The sequence below is a fragment of the Chiroxiphia lanceolata genome, chromosome 27 (genome assembly GCF_009829145.1).
Source record: "Chiroxiphia lanceolata isolate bChiLan1 chromosome 27, bChiLan1.pri, whole genome shotgun sequence".
In the NCBI taxonomy this organism is placed as follows: Eukaryota; Metazoa; Chordata; class Aves; order Passeriformes; family Pipridae; genus Chiroxiphia; species Chiroxiphia lanceolata.
This window is the reverse complement of record NC_045663.1, coordinates 6,046,365-6,061,309: the sequence shown is the minus strand read 5'-3', so window position 1 is coordinate 6,061,309 and position 14,945 is coordinate 6,046,365. Positions and strand designations below refer to the sequence as shown.

General features: G+C 45.6%; 1 protein-coding gene across 3 annotated transcripts in view; it reads left to right on the top strand.

The window, feature by feature from the left end:
* INSR (insulin receptor) overlaps positions 1–14,945 on the top strand; it is a 58,590-nt gene that overhangs the window by 20,153 nt on the left and 23,492 nt on the right. For all 3 annotated transcript variants that reach the window (XR_004360985.1, XM_032711831.1, XM_032711832.1), the window contains exons 3-4: positions 12,476–12,791; positions 14,306–14,451. Coding sequence is in view for 2 of the 3 variants with exons in the window: in XM_032711831.1 (XP_032567722.1) it covers positions 12,476–12,791; positions 14,306–14,451 (462 nt within the window). In the remaining variant the exon portion in view is untranslated. The remainder of the gene's footprint in view (positions 1–12,475; positions 12,792–14,305; positions 14,452–14,945) is intronic.

Here is a 14,945-nt window from a genome sequence, read left to right as displayed (position 1 = left end):
GTCCATCCACCCAAGGCCTGATTTGAAGTAGCACAGGTTCAAATAGGCACTCACTCTGGTGCTGGGGGAGACTGAGCAGGACTCAGCAATACGCTGTAAAGTGTTTTGCTTTGTACTCAGTGTTCTGCAGCAGGTCAAGTGCTGGATATGGACTTTGGTACCACCAGTCTATTCTTGGCACTGCCAACTGTTCTTGGGTGGTTCTGGGCCCTTCTCTGTGACTTCAATAAACTTCAGCTGGTGAATGCAGGAAGTGCCTCGAGGCAGAATTTAACTGTAAGATGGGTTTAGACAAACAACCATCAGCAATGTCTTAGGGGAAATGTTTGATGTGGCCTCAGACAAGGTGGATGGACTGGGGGGCATCTCCAAAACTTCTTGGGCTCCCTTTCAGTAGCAGATTGACTCTTGTGTTGGCAGCTCCAAGCTGAGACATGAAACTTCCAAAGCTAGCTTAAGAAAAAGACTCTTTGTCCCTGGAGAAACTGATATGGCTTCAGGTTTCTTGTAGAGGAGAGTGCCATCTCTTTTTCTTGCTCGATAAAGCTGGTTTGTGTGATTTCCCCCCCCCCCCACACACACAGAGGACTCTGTCCATTGTCAGGTGATTTCCATATGTTTCCACAATAACTGCCTGCTGAGGGATCCATGGCTGTGGCATCAATTAGAGCAGCTCTAAATAGTCCTAATTGCCCTGCAGTGGACAATGCTGATGGTGACTGGTGATTAGACCATATCTGACTCCCAACATCCCCGAAGCTGAAGGTTTTTAGCACTGTGGCACACGCCAGCACGGCCGGGTGATGTCAGCAGATCCTGTTCCTCCCGATAGCTGAGCGCAGCTTCACGGGCAGATAATGAGACTTCTGCTACTCCTCCACTTCCTTGTCATTGAACAAAGTGACCTTAATGACAGTCAGTTTTATTTCAAGAGCTCATCAAGGCAGTGGGATGAGATAAAGCAGAATTTTCACAGTTCTGACCATTGACAGTTGGAGCCATTAACTATTGTGGAAGAAGGATTGAGAAACTCAGATCTCCCCTGAGTTTAATGTAACTTGGGATGATCCAGTTCCCCCGTTGTTGGCCTTGTTGAGATGGCACAACTGGTTTGGCATGAAATACCTTCAGATTACAACTCTCTCTTGCATAGTTTACAAGGAGAAACAGATTAATGGCCTCCAAGGGCGGCTTGTGCAATGTAGTTAATGGTTTTTTTACTCATCTCCAGCTGTTTGGTTTTTCTCAGGGTTGTGTTTGTGTGCCTTTTGGTCATTTTTATCACTTCTCACTTGGGTTAGAGCAGCAAAGGGATGTGGCACGGTCACAAAAAACTCTAAGGGTCAGTGTGTTTGTAAGGAGAAGCTGGTAAGCCAAAGGATACGTGGATATCTGGAGAGAGCTGAGCTGGAGGGTTTGTGCGGTGCCACATATTCTTATACAGTGAATTAGTTGAAAATGGGCATTGCTGGTATGCCGAGGATGACGAGGGCGAGTAGTAAATAAAAATACATTGCACATTGCTTGGCTCTGCAGGGAAGCAATATCTATTTCAGTACTGCTAAGGAAATTCTTATACCTCGAAATAAACTGTGGCGAGCACGCACAGAGGTTTGGGAAAAGGGGAGGGTGAACAGATTAATGGGCAAGGAGCTGAGGAGGCCAAAACAACCCCAGTAGCTGAGAGAATTTTATATGCGTGCAAATAATTGGTGTATTTGATACTTGTGTACCTGGTAATGAGATACTCAAGAAGTTTGGACAATGCTCTCAGGCACAGGGTGAGATTGTTGGGTTGTTTGTGCAGGGCCAGGAGTTGGACTGATGATCCTTGTGGGTCTCTTCCAGCTCAGCATATTCTGTGATTCTGTGATTTCTCCTTTCTACGGTTCAAATATTGTTTTGGAAAAAATTATTGTAAGTTCAGGGAAAACCACAACACGTATGAAATGAGTGAAGACATGCTGGACAGTGTTGACTTTTGGAGGTATCTACGTGGGAAATAACTCTGGTAACTGGAGGATCTATCTGTGTGTTAGCCCTGAGGTGAGTCCTGACTGTGTTGGCTGCTCGCTTGGGGTAGGACTGCTCTGATTTGATTCCTGCCAGGCTGGGCTGTGCTGGGAGAGGGCAGCTGCCCAGCAGCTTCTTCCAAGGACTCTGCCTGCTGGGAGAGGCTGCTGGAGCCCTGGAGTCGCCGTCCATGCACTGCTGTCTCCGGTGGTCATACTCTCCTTGGCACAGAACAGAGCCCTTTATCCTCGAAGTGACTGCAGTGGGACAGAGACTGGCATTGTGATCCCATTCCCTGGCTAACGTGGATTTGGGCAGCAAGCTAAATGACTGCGCACTGAACAGTTTATGCGTCCTGGTAATTTAAGGAAGGAAAAAAAGGTCTGGTTGGTAGAGCTAGCTAGCTCTGCTTCCCGGGAAAATCCACCCTCCAGATATTTCTTTGCATGACTGGCCTTCAGGTGATACTTTACCTTTCTCTCTCCTCATCCTCTCTGGGAGGTGAGGTGGGAAGGGGGATCTGGGATAAGTCCTGTTCCATTTTCCTCTTTGCTTGTTTTCAGCCTCATCACCCACAAACACAAATTCGGTTTCAGTATCGATGTTTACACTTCATGACTGCGCCGTGAAATTTGCCCAGATTAAAATCTTAACCTCTACCTGACATTTCTGTGTAGATCATTAGTTATCAGCGTAATCTCCTTGTGGTTAATCTTATACTTCCGCCCATTTCATTACCTTTCTCAGTTACGGACAGCTTTATTTTCCTAGTTGCTGTGAACTCTGTGTGCTTTTTGGTGTAGATTTGTTATTTTGTGTGTCTGGATTACATTTACAATAACATATCTAAAATTCCATCTTCCTCAGCCCCACACAGCTGCCTGTGTCAGCTTAGCTTTCGTTCTTTCATGGCTTATTTACTACAACATCCTTCCCTGTGGCCTTGAGGAAAGGAATCTTGTCCCTCCCTTATCTCTGCAGAAAGCAAAGGTTAGACATTTCGCCTTGTGCCTTAATCCTATCACTCCTCATTTTCAGGATGGGGTTTGTAGGTAAAAGTAATAACTTGTCTTAGACCTGTGTTTGGAAAAATCAGATGGACCTTCATCTTAAACCATGAGCATATGTTAAAGCCCCTCTGTGGGTGTCTACTTGTCTCTGTTTCTCAGGTACCAGCTCCTAGAATCAGAGAATACGGAATATCCTGAGTTTGAAGAGACCCACAAGGATCGTCAGTCCAAATCCTGGCCCTGCACAGACACCCCAACAATCCCACCCTGTCCCTCAGAGCGTTGTCCAAATGCTCCTGGAGCTCTGGCAGCCTTGGGGCCGTGCCCACTGCCCTGGGGAGCCCGGTTGGTGCCCCAGCACCCTCTGGGGGAAGAACCTTTTCCTGATACCCCTCCCAAACTGCCCTGACACAGCTCCAGCTGTTCCCTTAGTGTTAAGACACATCTTCCCTGTCCTCTTTCACATCTTGTCCTGATGCAGCACCTTATCTCACTAAGCACTGACCTGCTGACTCCTTATTCTGATCAGTCCCTGCTGCCCATTACTAAGAAATAAATTGGTGAGATGAGACACTTGCCCCCAGCACTGATTTGGGAGAGGTGGTTCACATCCTGCTGGTTCAGAGAGAAGATCTGTATTCAAAATAGAGACTTTATATTCAATTAAAAGTGAATAGGGATGTTTGCAAGGTGCTGTACATTGGAGAGTAATATATAGTTAAATATTAACGTGAAGCTTTCATGAGGCTCCCAGGTGGCATGAACCATTGAATGATAACACCGAATCCTCAGGTTGTTATAAGGATTGAAATTTAACAAACCATAACAACAGGAAAACAACCTCATTGCTGGGAGTAAAATTATGATCAAAGCTTTACAGGAAAATGCTCCAAATTAACGTTAAATATTCTGGTCTTGGTCTAAATTACAAGTAGTCTTTTCTGTTGTAGAGAATCAAGTACAATACGAGGTGGCTGAGGTACAAACTACTTTAAAATGAACTCCTCCTTAAAAACCCCCACGTTCCCCAGAGGTGCTCTGAGCATTTCTGCTCCTTTTTGTAGGGAGACAGATTTCATTTAGTGGCTCTTTTGCAAATCAGGGAGGGGCTGGGGCACAGAAACTTCTGGCCTTGCAGTCCTTGGGTACCTGAGGGACAGGAATTGGAGTGGTGGCTTCTTAATCTGCTTCAATTATAAGCCATCAAAGGCACTGACAGCACCGAAGCCTGGAGTTAGTATCGATTTGCACAGGGTATTATCCACAGAGATAACTGTCTGTGGGCTCCAGGTTTTGCCTGAAGATGTGTCAATTTTGGGGGTTTACATATTAAATAAAAACAAGCCAGCAAGTAGAAGTGGGTGCTTATTCCTGATCCCTTAACTGTGCTAAGCTCCCATGTAATTTTGAACACAAAGTACAAGGAGCAGGCTTGATCTGCTTGCCAGGGAACGGCACAGCAGCACTGTTGTGGACTCTGGGTAAAGTATTTACAACTTCTTGTCGCTATCCTGGTGTGCACTTTGTGACACTTGTTCCTCCTTTAACAGTTCTGCTGTGTTTTCAAATCAAACTCCATGTGTTGGTAGTTTGAGCTTGATGGCCAACAGCTTTAGCCTCATTTGTGCAAGTTGTTTGTACCTGCTTGGGGAATCAACTTGATTGAAAGGTGCCATGAGAATGAAAACAGACTTAGTCTTGACTTTTAATTTCTTTATTAGTTCTATTTTTTTCAACTCAAGATGCTTTGCTGTGTAAGTTCACCTCATGAGGGACTTGCAGCCATGGTGTAAGCACCATGAGCACTGCATAAAACACAGGAAAGGAAGATGTTTCTTGGATCTTTGTTCTGACTGGGCAATGTTAGGGATACTCAAGTGGGAGACATCCAGTTACCTGTGTAAATAGTTGGGGTGACAGAGGACAGCAGAAGTGAAAACCTTCAAGGGAGAGAAACAGAAAGGTCTAGAAAATCCATTAAATGACAGCCTGTCCTGAAGGTTCAGTGGAAGAAGCTGAGGGACTTGCATTGCTGAGGGTTGTAGCCTAAGTCCCATCCCTAAAAATAAGAGACAATAGTTGGGCTGTCTAAGTCCAGCCATTAGATCCGAATTCACACAGGGCTTTGTACACCTGGGCACAGGGACTGAGTACATTGTGCACTTGGTGTGGAGCTGGAGGAGCTCATTTGCAAAGGTTGTCACTTCCTAAGAAGATGAGGAACAAGTGACCAAAGGCATCATGGATCCATCGCCATTAGTGGCTTCCTCCGGGCTTCATCATATTGAGATGACTTAGATATAAACATATTTTATGTATTATATAAATAAAAGTATGGGCGTGAATACGTATGTGTGCATGTTTATGTGAGCTCCTCGTGGCATGTTTTCCATGTTCCCTGGCACAATTCCCATAGGAGTAAATACGTATTTCCAGAGAAATACCCACCAGCAGGTGTAGTACAGATGATAATAAATTACTCCACAGTCTAAGCAGCAGAAGGTTGGCATGGAGGGGACTGTGCTTCTGGAGAGATCTCCTGTTATCCACCCCTTTCCTCTGTAAAAACAGCCCAACTCAACCTTTCCCCCTATCTCCATTCAACAACTTCCACAGACCTCCAAGTCCTCCACTATCGTGCCTGGACAAGGTGGCACAGAGCTCCAAACCCTTTTATCTTGTCTGAACTCACGTTTGCTGATCCTCACAGGTCCACACAACAGTACCAGCATCCCCACTGGCTTTAGCTGTAGTGACTGTTCCTGGCTGGGAACACCGGCTCCGGTTTGGAATATTGGAGAGGTTCTGTGTAGCTCCACTCGAGCACGTAACTTGTGAAAGGGTTGGGAGGAGAAACAATTTTTTTCTTATCCGCACTGATAAGAGTTGTAATGTTGTCCTGAGAAATGTCAATGGGAAGAGTTTCCTTTACACTGTAGAAAGTGTGTTGTTTTTGGAAGTCACTGTCCATGGGAAGGGAGGCACCTGCAGTTAATTTTATCTGTTCCTGTGTAAATAGGGACCTCCTAACGTTCCCAACTCGCAGTTCAGTGGGGTCATGGCATTATGTACTGTGATATTTTATAAATAACACTTTATTTTAGTGCTGATTATAAAATCTTGGATTTATTTTGCACTTGCTCCTTCCCGAGTTGGTGCTGAGAACTGCAGCCCTGCATGTGGGTGGGTGACGGTGTCTGGGCTGATGGCTTTTGGGACGGTTTGTTCCTTCGTTGTCTTTGGTGTTGGGAGAAAGGGAGGGATGAATGTTGTTAGAGCAGCTGAGCTCTGGGAATAAGTGACATCGAATTCACTTGAGCATCTTGTGATATTTCCTAAATTTTGCTTGATCTGGGCACTGTTAGCAGGATTTTGGGAGCAGCGTGTTAACTTCTTATTTTTTGTTCTGTTCTAGTTTCTGCATTTATTTTGTAGATTCAGGAAGGGCTGGGAGAGCTGCTGTTGTTGGTCACTGAAGTGATCAAAAGTCCTTATGCTTTTTACAGGCCACTGGACCTTTCCAACCCTATTCCTCCCAGACACATTAATGCCATCATGGTGTCCTGGGAACAGTGTGTCCGGAAAAGCCCAGAACTGCTGCTGGTGGGTTTGGGGTTTAGATTTCTGCCTCTCTGGTCTTGGTGACATGAAATAATAATTGAAGGAATAATCCACCATCCAGTGGGGTTGGCAGCAACCCTCTGTCCACACTCTCTGCTATGGGTTTTAGATTTACACCCAGACTTCATCGGACACAGTTTTGTTTAATTTAATAGCTCTTTTCAGCCTTTTGGTACATTAATGCACTGGGATTAGGTGTTGTCTTGATGTGTTCAAATCAAATAAATACTCATAAGGAATTAGAGGATCATGGGTAAAAAAAGTTAAAAATTGGTTTAGGGGTAAAAATTATTTTTCTAGAACCCTGTAACAAATGGGACTCAACGACATTGTGAATTTGGAGTCTTGACAGGAAGAGTATGAGTTAATCTTGAGGAAAAGCGATCAATTAAAAAACACTATGCATGTACAACAGGATTTAATACATTTTATAAGGAGGTAAGATCCATATGGATTTCCATAGCAGCGATGCCACTCAGCAGTTGCAGCAGCTCAGGAAACAAGCCCAAGCTCTGTAGTACTAAATTAAGATCACATGCTTGCAACACACTCCCAGGAGTTACTGCCGGGGGCGATTAGTCCTTGCATTTCCTTTTTTTTTTTTTTTTTTTCCTTGTTGGCTTTGGTTTTGTTTAGAACCACAAGAACCCATTGCCGTGGAGCTCATTATCACCATGACACTGTTAGGAAAATAAATTACACTTCCCTCTGCGAGAGTAACTCGAGTAGGATCCTCTGTGTGTGTGTGTGTGTGTGTGTGTGTGTGTGTGTGGTGTGTGTGCGCGTGTGTGTGCGTGTGTGTGTGCAGGGCTGCTCATGGATAAATTTATATGTCAGATATCGCAGCCATTTACAGTAAGAGGAAAAAGCCATGGGGACGTGCAGAGCTCTGCGATCCTGTTTCTGTGGGACTCTGGCTTTGGATCCCACGCATGTGCACGTCATCCAGCGTTACCCTAAGCCCAGCTCTGGCACCGGCCCATATGTGTGGCAGCCAAACAAGGCATTTTAAGCTGTGGCAAAGCGGGGTTCGTGCTGGCTCGCTTCTCCCTTCCTCCTCCTGGTTATAAATACACTATGTGAATTAAATGCTCGCCGGGCATCAAAACCCATGGTAGCCCTTAAATTGCATTAAATTGCATTAGGCTGATGAGTTTTGTGCCCGTGGTGGGAGGCAAGGGCTCGTTTGGGAGCTGGCAGGGTTAAGATGTGTTTGCCTTGTGCAGATAGCAGGCGGTTGGATGCCTCCCTGTGCAGGCAGCAAATGCATTGGCTGAGGTTGAGGGCGGTTCTCCTGCCACAGTTGTTTTCTGTCCTGGACTTTGTTGGATCTGGAGCCTCCTAATTGCCTTGTCTGTAATCAAAATACAGCTTGTGTAACTCGGAACAGACAGTGCGAAGAGGGTTTGCTCCTTGTTGCTGGACTTGTTATTGCATCGTAGAAAGATCAGGTCGATCCATAACAAATCGTTCCCAAAATCATGTGAGAACCTCTGTCCCTGGGCAGTACATGTGAAGCATCTTGACTTTCATGCATGTGGTTTAGAATTTAGCCTTAATGAACTGTCGTCTTCTCATCACACCCAAACTACCATCCTTGTGAATACCAGTTCAACTCACCCAGGACACTGCTATTTTGGACTTGATGATGCTTGTGGGTCCCTACCAACTCAGAATATTTTGTGATTCTCCTGTGATTCTATTTAAACCCACCCAAAGGCAGAGAATCCCAAAAGGAACAGCAAAACTCAGCCTGAGTGATCTTTTTTCCCTCTTTTTCAGACAATTCACTGTTTTGGTAGCAAAGACCTAACACAAATGTTTTTAATCTTACTTCAGTATTCAGACAAACTGTTCATTAGCTGAACAGCTTAATGCTTAATTGACTTACTTGTTAAATATGGATCTCCTGGTTACCTGTGTTGGCTCAGGAATATGTTTACAGTATCAGTGTGTTTTGTTTCCACCTGGAGCACAGGGAAGTGGTGAAACATGGGAGCAATCCACAGAGGTAGAAATTCCTTTACGCTGACTCTGCTGCCTTCTGTTCCCCCCAGCTGGGCCTCAACACCATGAAGAAACGTCTGTCTGAATCCCTAATCAGAAAGGTTTGGAAAATACATTGTTTCCTCAGTCTTGGGAGCCACGTTAGCAGAGAGTTAAATATTTATTCACCCATGGAACAACAGGTTTGAACATCTTGTGTCGTCTCTGTTTCTCCCCCGTCCAGGGCAGGTTATTTAGGAATCAGGCTGCTTTGTCAGCTTTGGGACAGGGATTTTAAATGTCCAGATCTTCCAGATCTGCTGCCGAGGTGTCATGGCTGTTCTGCTGAGCTTTGCTCTGATACTGGTGCTGAAGCCCTTGTTCCTGCAGCAGCTTTTGTGGTTTGATGTGGTGGCTTCTGCCCCTTCCCTGTAGTAGCTGTTCCCTTGTCTCTCACAGGGATTTATGAAGTTCCCTTTTGACTTTCTATGAGGAGTGAAGAGAGTTAATTTTTTGTCATACTGAGAACAGGTCACTGCGTTACCCGAAAGCCTCCCACAGCATTAACCAGAGGCTGGGGGGGTGTGGGTGCCACATCTGAGCCTCCTCACATTGTACCACGTCATGCCACAGCTTCTAAAAGTGCCATCTGAGAATCACAGAGTATGCAGAGTTAGAAGGAACCCACAAGAATCATCGAGTCCAACTCCTGGCCCTGTCCAGGGCACCCCAACAATCCCACCCTGTGCCTGAGAGTGTTGTCCAAACACTCCTTGAGCTCTGGCAGCCTTGGGGCTGTGACCACTGCTCTGAGGAGCCAGTCTTTTTGCAAAGAGGCAAATTTACATGGGCTAAAGACAATTATTGGAGTCTGCAGACCTCAGTGGCAAAGGGGTAATTGGGGTGCACTTGGTCAGCACAAACCTATTCAGTGTAGTCCTGCAGTGAAAGCACAACATGGCAGCAAAAAACCCAAACAAAACCCGCCATCTCTGACCCCTCTGAGTCACAAAACCTGTAGTATTAGTTATAAAAAACCATAGTGAAGATACTCTGGAGAGGTTTTATACGACTTCAGATGCTCCCTGACATGCAGAATTTGATAATGTCACACCGACATCTGTTCAGGATCTTGGGTAATGAGGATTTGCACAAAATAATGATTGACAATTTCTAGTCTTGAGTGCTTAATGGGAAAAAAGCTGTTGCCTTGGGTGCTTTGCTTTCTTTGAGCTGTCGTTGAGGCATCAAAAACTTGTGGAACAGGAAAAAGAGAAACGTTAAGAAAGGTTTAAAAATAGTTCAATTGTACCTTCTAAGAACCTTTAGAGTGGAGACTTGAAGCAGTTTCTACCTTGTGAATATTTGCAGCTGAGTTCAAAATGTGTAAATAAGCACAGGGCTTTGAAGATTAGTTTCCATAACAAATTAAATAAAAATATTGTGTGGCAGAATGTTAAGTAGGTGCCATGTGTCACCGGGAGCTTTGCATGAGGGCCAGCTTTTCCCAGTTCCCTGTCTGTTCCGCTGACTCCTTGGGAAACAAGGGCTGCCTTTTGAATAGTTTAAACTTTGTAGTTCTGAAAACCCAGGAAAATATCCTTCTGCAGGAACACTGGGACTTGTGCTGCTAGCACTCACTCTCCAGCTCCCACAAACCATTCCTGCCTGCATTTCCCGGTTTGCTTCCCAGCTGGATGCTGTTCCTGCTCCAAGGAGGTACCAGACAGTGTAGGAGTCCTTGCAGGACATCTCTGTGTCAGGGGAGGTGTGGGAGAAACAGCCCAGGCTTTTCCCCCACCCATAAACCTTAGTTTAGACTGGAATTAGTAAGTTTGATAATGTTTTGGACTAAATTCTGGAATTTTCTATTGCCAGTATTTCAAATAAACTGTTGCTAGACAGTGCTCATCTATGGCCTGGTAAGGAATGTATAACCATTTAAAACATCCATGTGTAACCATTTAAAAAGACTATGTATAACTATTTAAAACAAGCTTCTCATTTTATATTGTCTAATACAAGGTGTCATCTGCAAGTTGCTGCTATTTGGCTGTTGCATTTCAATCAGTTGTGACAGGTTCACAAAACATTGCTAGAAAAGGGCAAAATTTGGTCAGCATGAAAGAAAATTAATTTGAAACACCCTCCTGTATTTCTTGTTAATGGATGAATTGTGAGGGATGCACAGAGAAAACACCTGCAGTGAGTGACTGACATGGAAACAGTAAGATATTTGAGATTAAATTATCCTTGAGATAGAATTTCAACTTTGTCCATTTCATGTTTCCTCAGGCTGGAACAAACTAGTGGTTGCTCATCTTTACTACCTCATCTACTGCTGCTTATTCCAAGAATGGCATTAACAGCTTTACCGCACTTAATTCTGCAATCCCTTAACGTGGGGTGGAGGGGGATTTTCTTCCTAACCACAGCTGGGGATTGGATCCTCCAAACACGGGCAGCACATACTGGGGATCCCACATGCTGCTTCTGTGGCTGAATGAAACTGCACCACGTTCCATGACTGCTCTGCTCACATGTGTTAACCAGAAATTAAAGGTAACACTTCACCCCTGAACACTAGGGTGGCTGGGGCCTCCCTAAATGGAGCCCTTCCTGCTTTGACACTGAGTATTGGACACAAAGCCTGGGGAATCTTGAGGCAGATGGTGTTAATTCAGGACTTATCTCTGTATCCCCTCACTGATGCAGGACATCAGGAGCTGTTCAGCTGCGCCTTCAGACAGAACCCTCTGGTTTAGTGAGAACAAGGTGGTGTCTTGATCTGTGCCTTGGCAATTCACAGCTGTATCCCAAAGACCATGGGGATAAATGCAGGCCCACATCCCCCACGTAAAGCCTTTCCTTTTGCTGTGTCAAAGCTGGGCTTGGTGTTGGTTCTTGCTCTCAGAGTGCTGATTGCAGCTTTGTTCTGTCCTTCCTGACGTGAAGTTCTGTGGCGTGTTCTGGATTGAGCAGTTGGATTTAATCGGTTCAGCCTTGTTTGAACCACTAAGACTGAGCATGGAGGTGCTGAGGGGCAGGACTGACCTTCCCTCGGGAGCTTCCCTGAGTTTGCACAGCTGTTCCTCGCCGTGTTACTTGTAGTGTTTGCTCTGGGCTGTGCCACTGGTTTCAAAGCCCAAACCGCTCGTTAAAGGTATTGTGGGGCACTAAGTAATTGGTAATTAAAAAGTAAACCGTAAAAATCTCAAGCAATAACACTCATGGATGTTCTTCTTTATGGAGCTGTTGAGAGAGTCACTGAAGAGCTTGTGTTGGTTCAGGGCAGTAGGGTTCCTCTGGGAAACTGGTGACAGGATGAGAGAGAGATGGGAAAAAATTCCTGATAAAGCTGAAGGGTTGTGTTAAAAGGATTGTTGGACACGTGTTATTCACAGCATTACTATGGGAAACTTAAAATTCTTAAACTAAGAAGCAAGAACTTTCTGGCTGAAACTGGCTGTCCCAGGTTGGGACTCTACAGCTCTTACTGTAGAGTCTGATCACTCCTGAGCTTCGGAAATAGTGTTGGAGTCACCAAAGCTCTCCTGGAGCCTCATAGCGCTGAACTGAGGAAAAGGAAAGTCACTTTTCTCTTTTTGAAGATGAGCATTAATGAGTTGTGAGGATGAATGATAACACTCTTCAAAGACGTTATTAAACTGTGGAATTTTCACTGAAAAGCAGAGATGAGGCACCTGCGCTTTGTGGTTGCCTCTTTGAAAGGGAAGATGCCAAAGCAAGCAGGACCAAGTGCCACAACTTGTGAGCTCTGAGGGTCACAACATCACTGGGTTGTTCTGTGACTCTCACCTGCCTCTGATGTTTTCTCTCCCCAGTTTGTCCAGCTGCCTGCAAGTCCCAGGGCTGCACCTCAGATGGGCAGTGCTGTCACAGCGAGTGCCTCGGGGACTGCACGGAGCCCAGCGACCCCGAGAAGTGTGTGGCCTGTCGCAACTTCTACCTGGAAGGGAAGTGTGTGGACAACTGCCCCCCTGGGTACTACCGCTTCGAGGGCTGGCGCTGTGTGACCTTCAGCTTCTGCCAGGAGCTGCACAACAAGTGTAAGAATGCCAGGGAGTCGGGGTGTCATGTCATCCACAACAATGAGTGTGTCCACGAGTGCCCCTCGGGGTACATCATGAATTCCAGCAAGTAAGTACATAGTCTGCAGGTAAAGAATCCATGCTGGGGTTTTTGGGACTGTGCTTTCATCTCGCTTGGACATGGGGTTTGTGTTCTCTGTGAACACCAAGAAAAGTTTCCGGCTTTGGAGCACCTGTAACAATCACCTGGTTGGTCTACTTTAATATGATTTACAAACTAATACCTTGCTAATTCAATCCATTAAAAGCAGACAGCTCTAACCTACCATGTGCTAGGAGTTTATTCTTCCCTTGTCCTCCCTTGTTCCCTCTCAAGTTTGGAAAAGGTGCAAAAAGGGAGATTGAGAGAGAGGACAAGGAAGAAGAGCATCCTCAAATTGGAACGGTCTTTCTGTAGTAGAGTGGGAGGAGGGAGATGGGCAGTGGAGAGGCTTTAGCAGCCCTGTTTTCCTCCCCTCTAGAGCAGCCTCAGGCGAGAAAGCTGGGCTGGAAAACACAACAGGGAGAGGTTGTGGCTGGAAAGCACAACAGGGAGAGGTCATGGCTAATCAAAAGAGTGCAGCATCCTTTGAGTGGATCGTTCTCAGAATATCTGTCCCTCATCCCTGTAATTACTTTCACTGAGCAGGTTCAAACTGTGCCAGACATAAATGCACAATGTAACAAGCAAAATAGACAGCCATTCTGTCTATTCCCAGGGGTTTTCGACAAAGGAATGAAATAATTTATGTTGCTGAACTGTTTATCACTGAAAACTTTGTTGTTTGTCCCATAATACCATTATATATTGTGATGGGTCAGATTTCCTATGAGTATTGGTAGCTTTGTGATCGGATGTATTTGCTCCTGCCATAATAAATTTCAGAGAATTCACTCTAACAGGACTTTTTATGCCATTTCCTGTTTTGCTTTTCAGAAGAATGAAGAAGCAGCCCCAAAGTAGCTCTGCTGGTTGTATAACAGCACCATGACCTCTCCCGTGCTGTTCCAGGCTGCTGCCAGTGGGACCTCACAGCTCTGTTCTCTGCTTTTCCTAGAGCATTTCTTTCTCTGAACTAGTTGGGAACACATTTTTGTGGTGTCGCGACCAGGGCAAGCGATGAGCTCGCAGTATTTCCCCAGAGCACAAAGCACATACTTGCCTTTTTTAAAGCAGCTTTATGTGCAGTCTTCAATCAGAGGATTCCCAGATGAAGGGCCAGCTCATCAATTACGTTTGGTTAACGATCTTGGGATGAAGACTGGGTTTGTTGGTCTTGAAACCCTTGGTATGTAGAGCGCTGAGCAGCATCGTGGCAAATGGACTCTTCAGACTAACAAAAATCACTTTGTTCTGGTTTCTGTTATGTAGGAAGAGAGGGACTGATTTATGTTTGAAATGTGGAAATGACAATTTAAAGAATTATTTTCAGGGCCAGGTTGGACAGGGCTTGGAGCAACCTGGTCTAGTGAATCCCATGATGTATTGCCAGGGCACCAGTGCTTTTGGGAATTGCTGGGGATGCCCCAGGTGACATTCCATGTTAAGCATCATCCCTGTATCCCAACTGTCTTGTTTTCCAGCCTGCACTGCACGCCCTGTGCAGGGCCCTGTCCCAAGGTCTGTGACTTTGGGAAGGAGAAGACGATCGACTCGGTGACATCAGCGCAGGAGCTCCGGGGCTGCACAGTTGTCAATGGCAGCCTGGTTATAAATATCCGGGGAGGAAGTAAGTGCTCCGTGAGTGAGGAGTAGGCAGCACGGGATGGCAGGGCAGGGAATGTGACACCAGCCCTGAGCTGGGGCTTTTCTGGTGACCAGTGACAGCACCCAAGGGAATGGCCTGGAGTTGTGTCAGGGGAGTTTGAGGTTGGATATTAGAGAAAGGTTCTTCCCCCAGAGGGTGGTGGGGCACTGAACAGGCTCCCCAGGGCAGTGGTTGCAGCACCATGGGTGCCAGAGCTCATCAAGTGTTTGGATGATCCTCTCAGGCACAGTGTGTGCCTCTTGGGGTGTCCTGTGCATGACCAGGAGTTGGACTGGATGATCTCGTGGGTCTCTTCCAACTCAATCTGTTCTGGGATTTTCTTTTGCTTTGACCACCCTGAATCTTAGAGGGATTCAGAAAAATAACCACTAAGCAAAGGCTCTTGAGGTTATTGGTTATTTGGGTTTTTGTGTTAATTGAATTTTTTAAGGTCTCATGAATTAACATAAACCGGT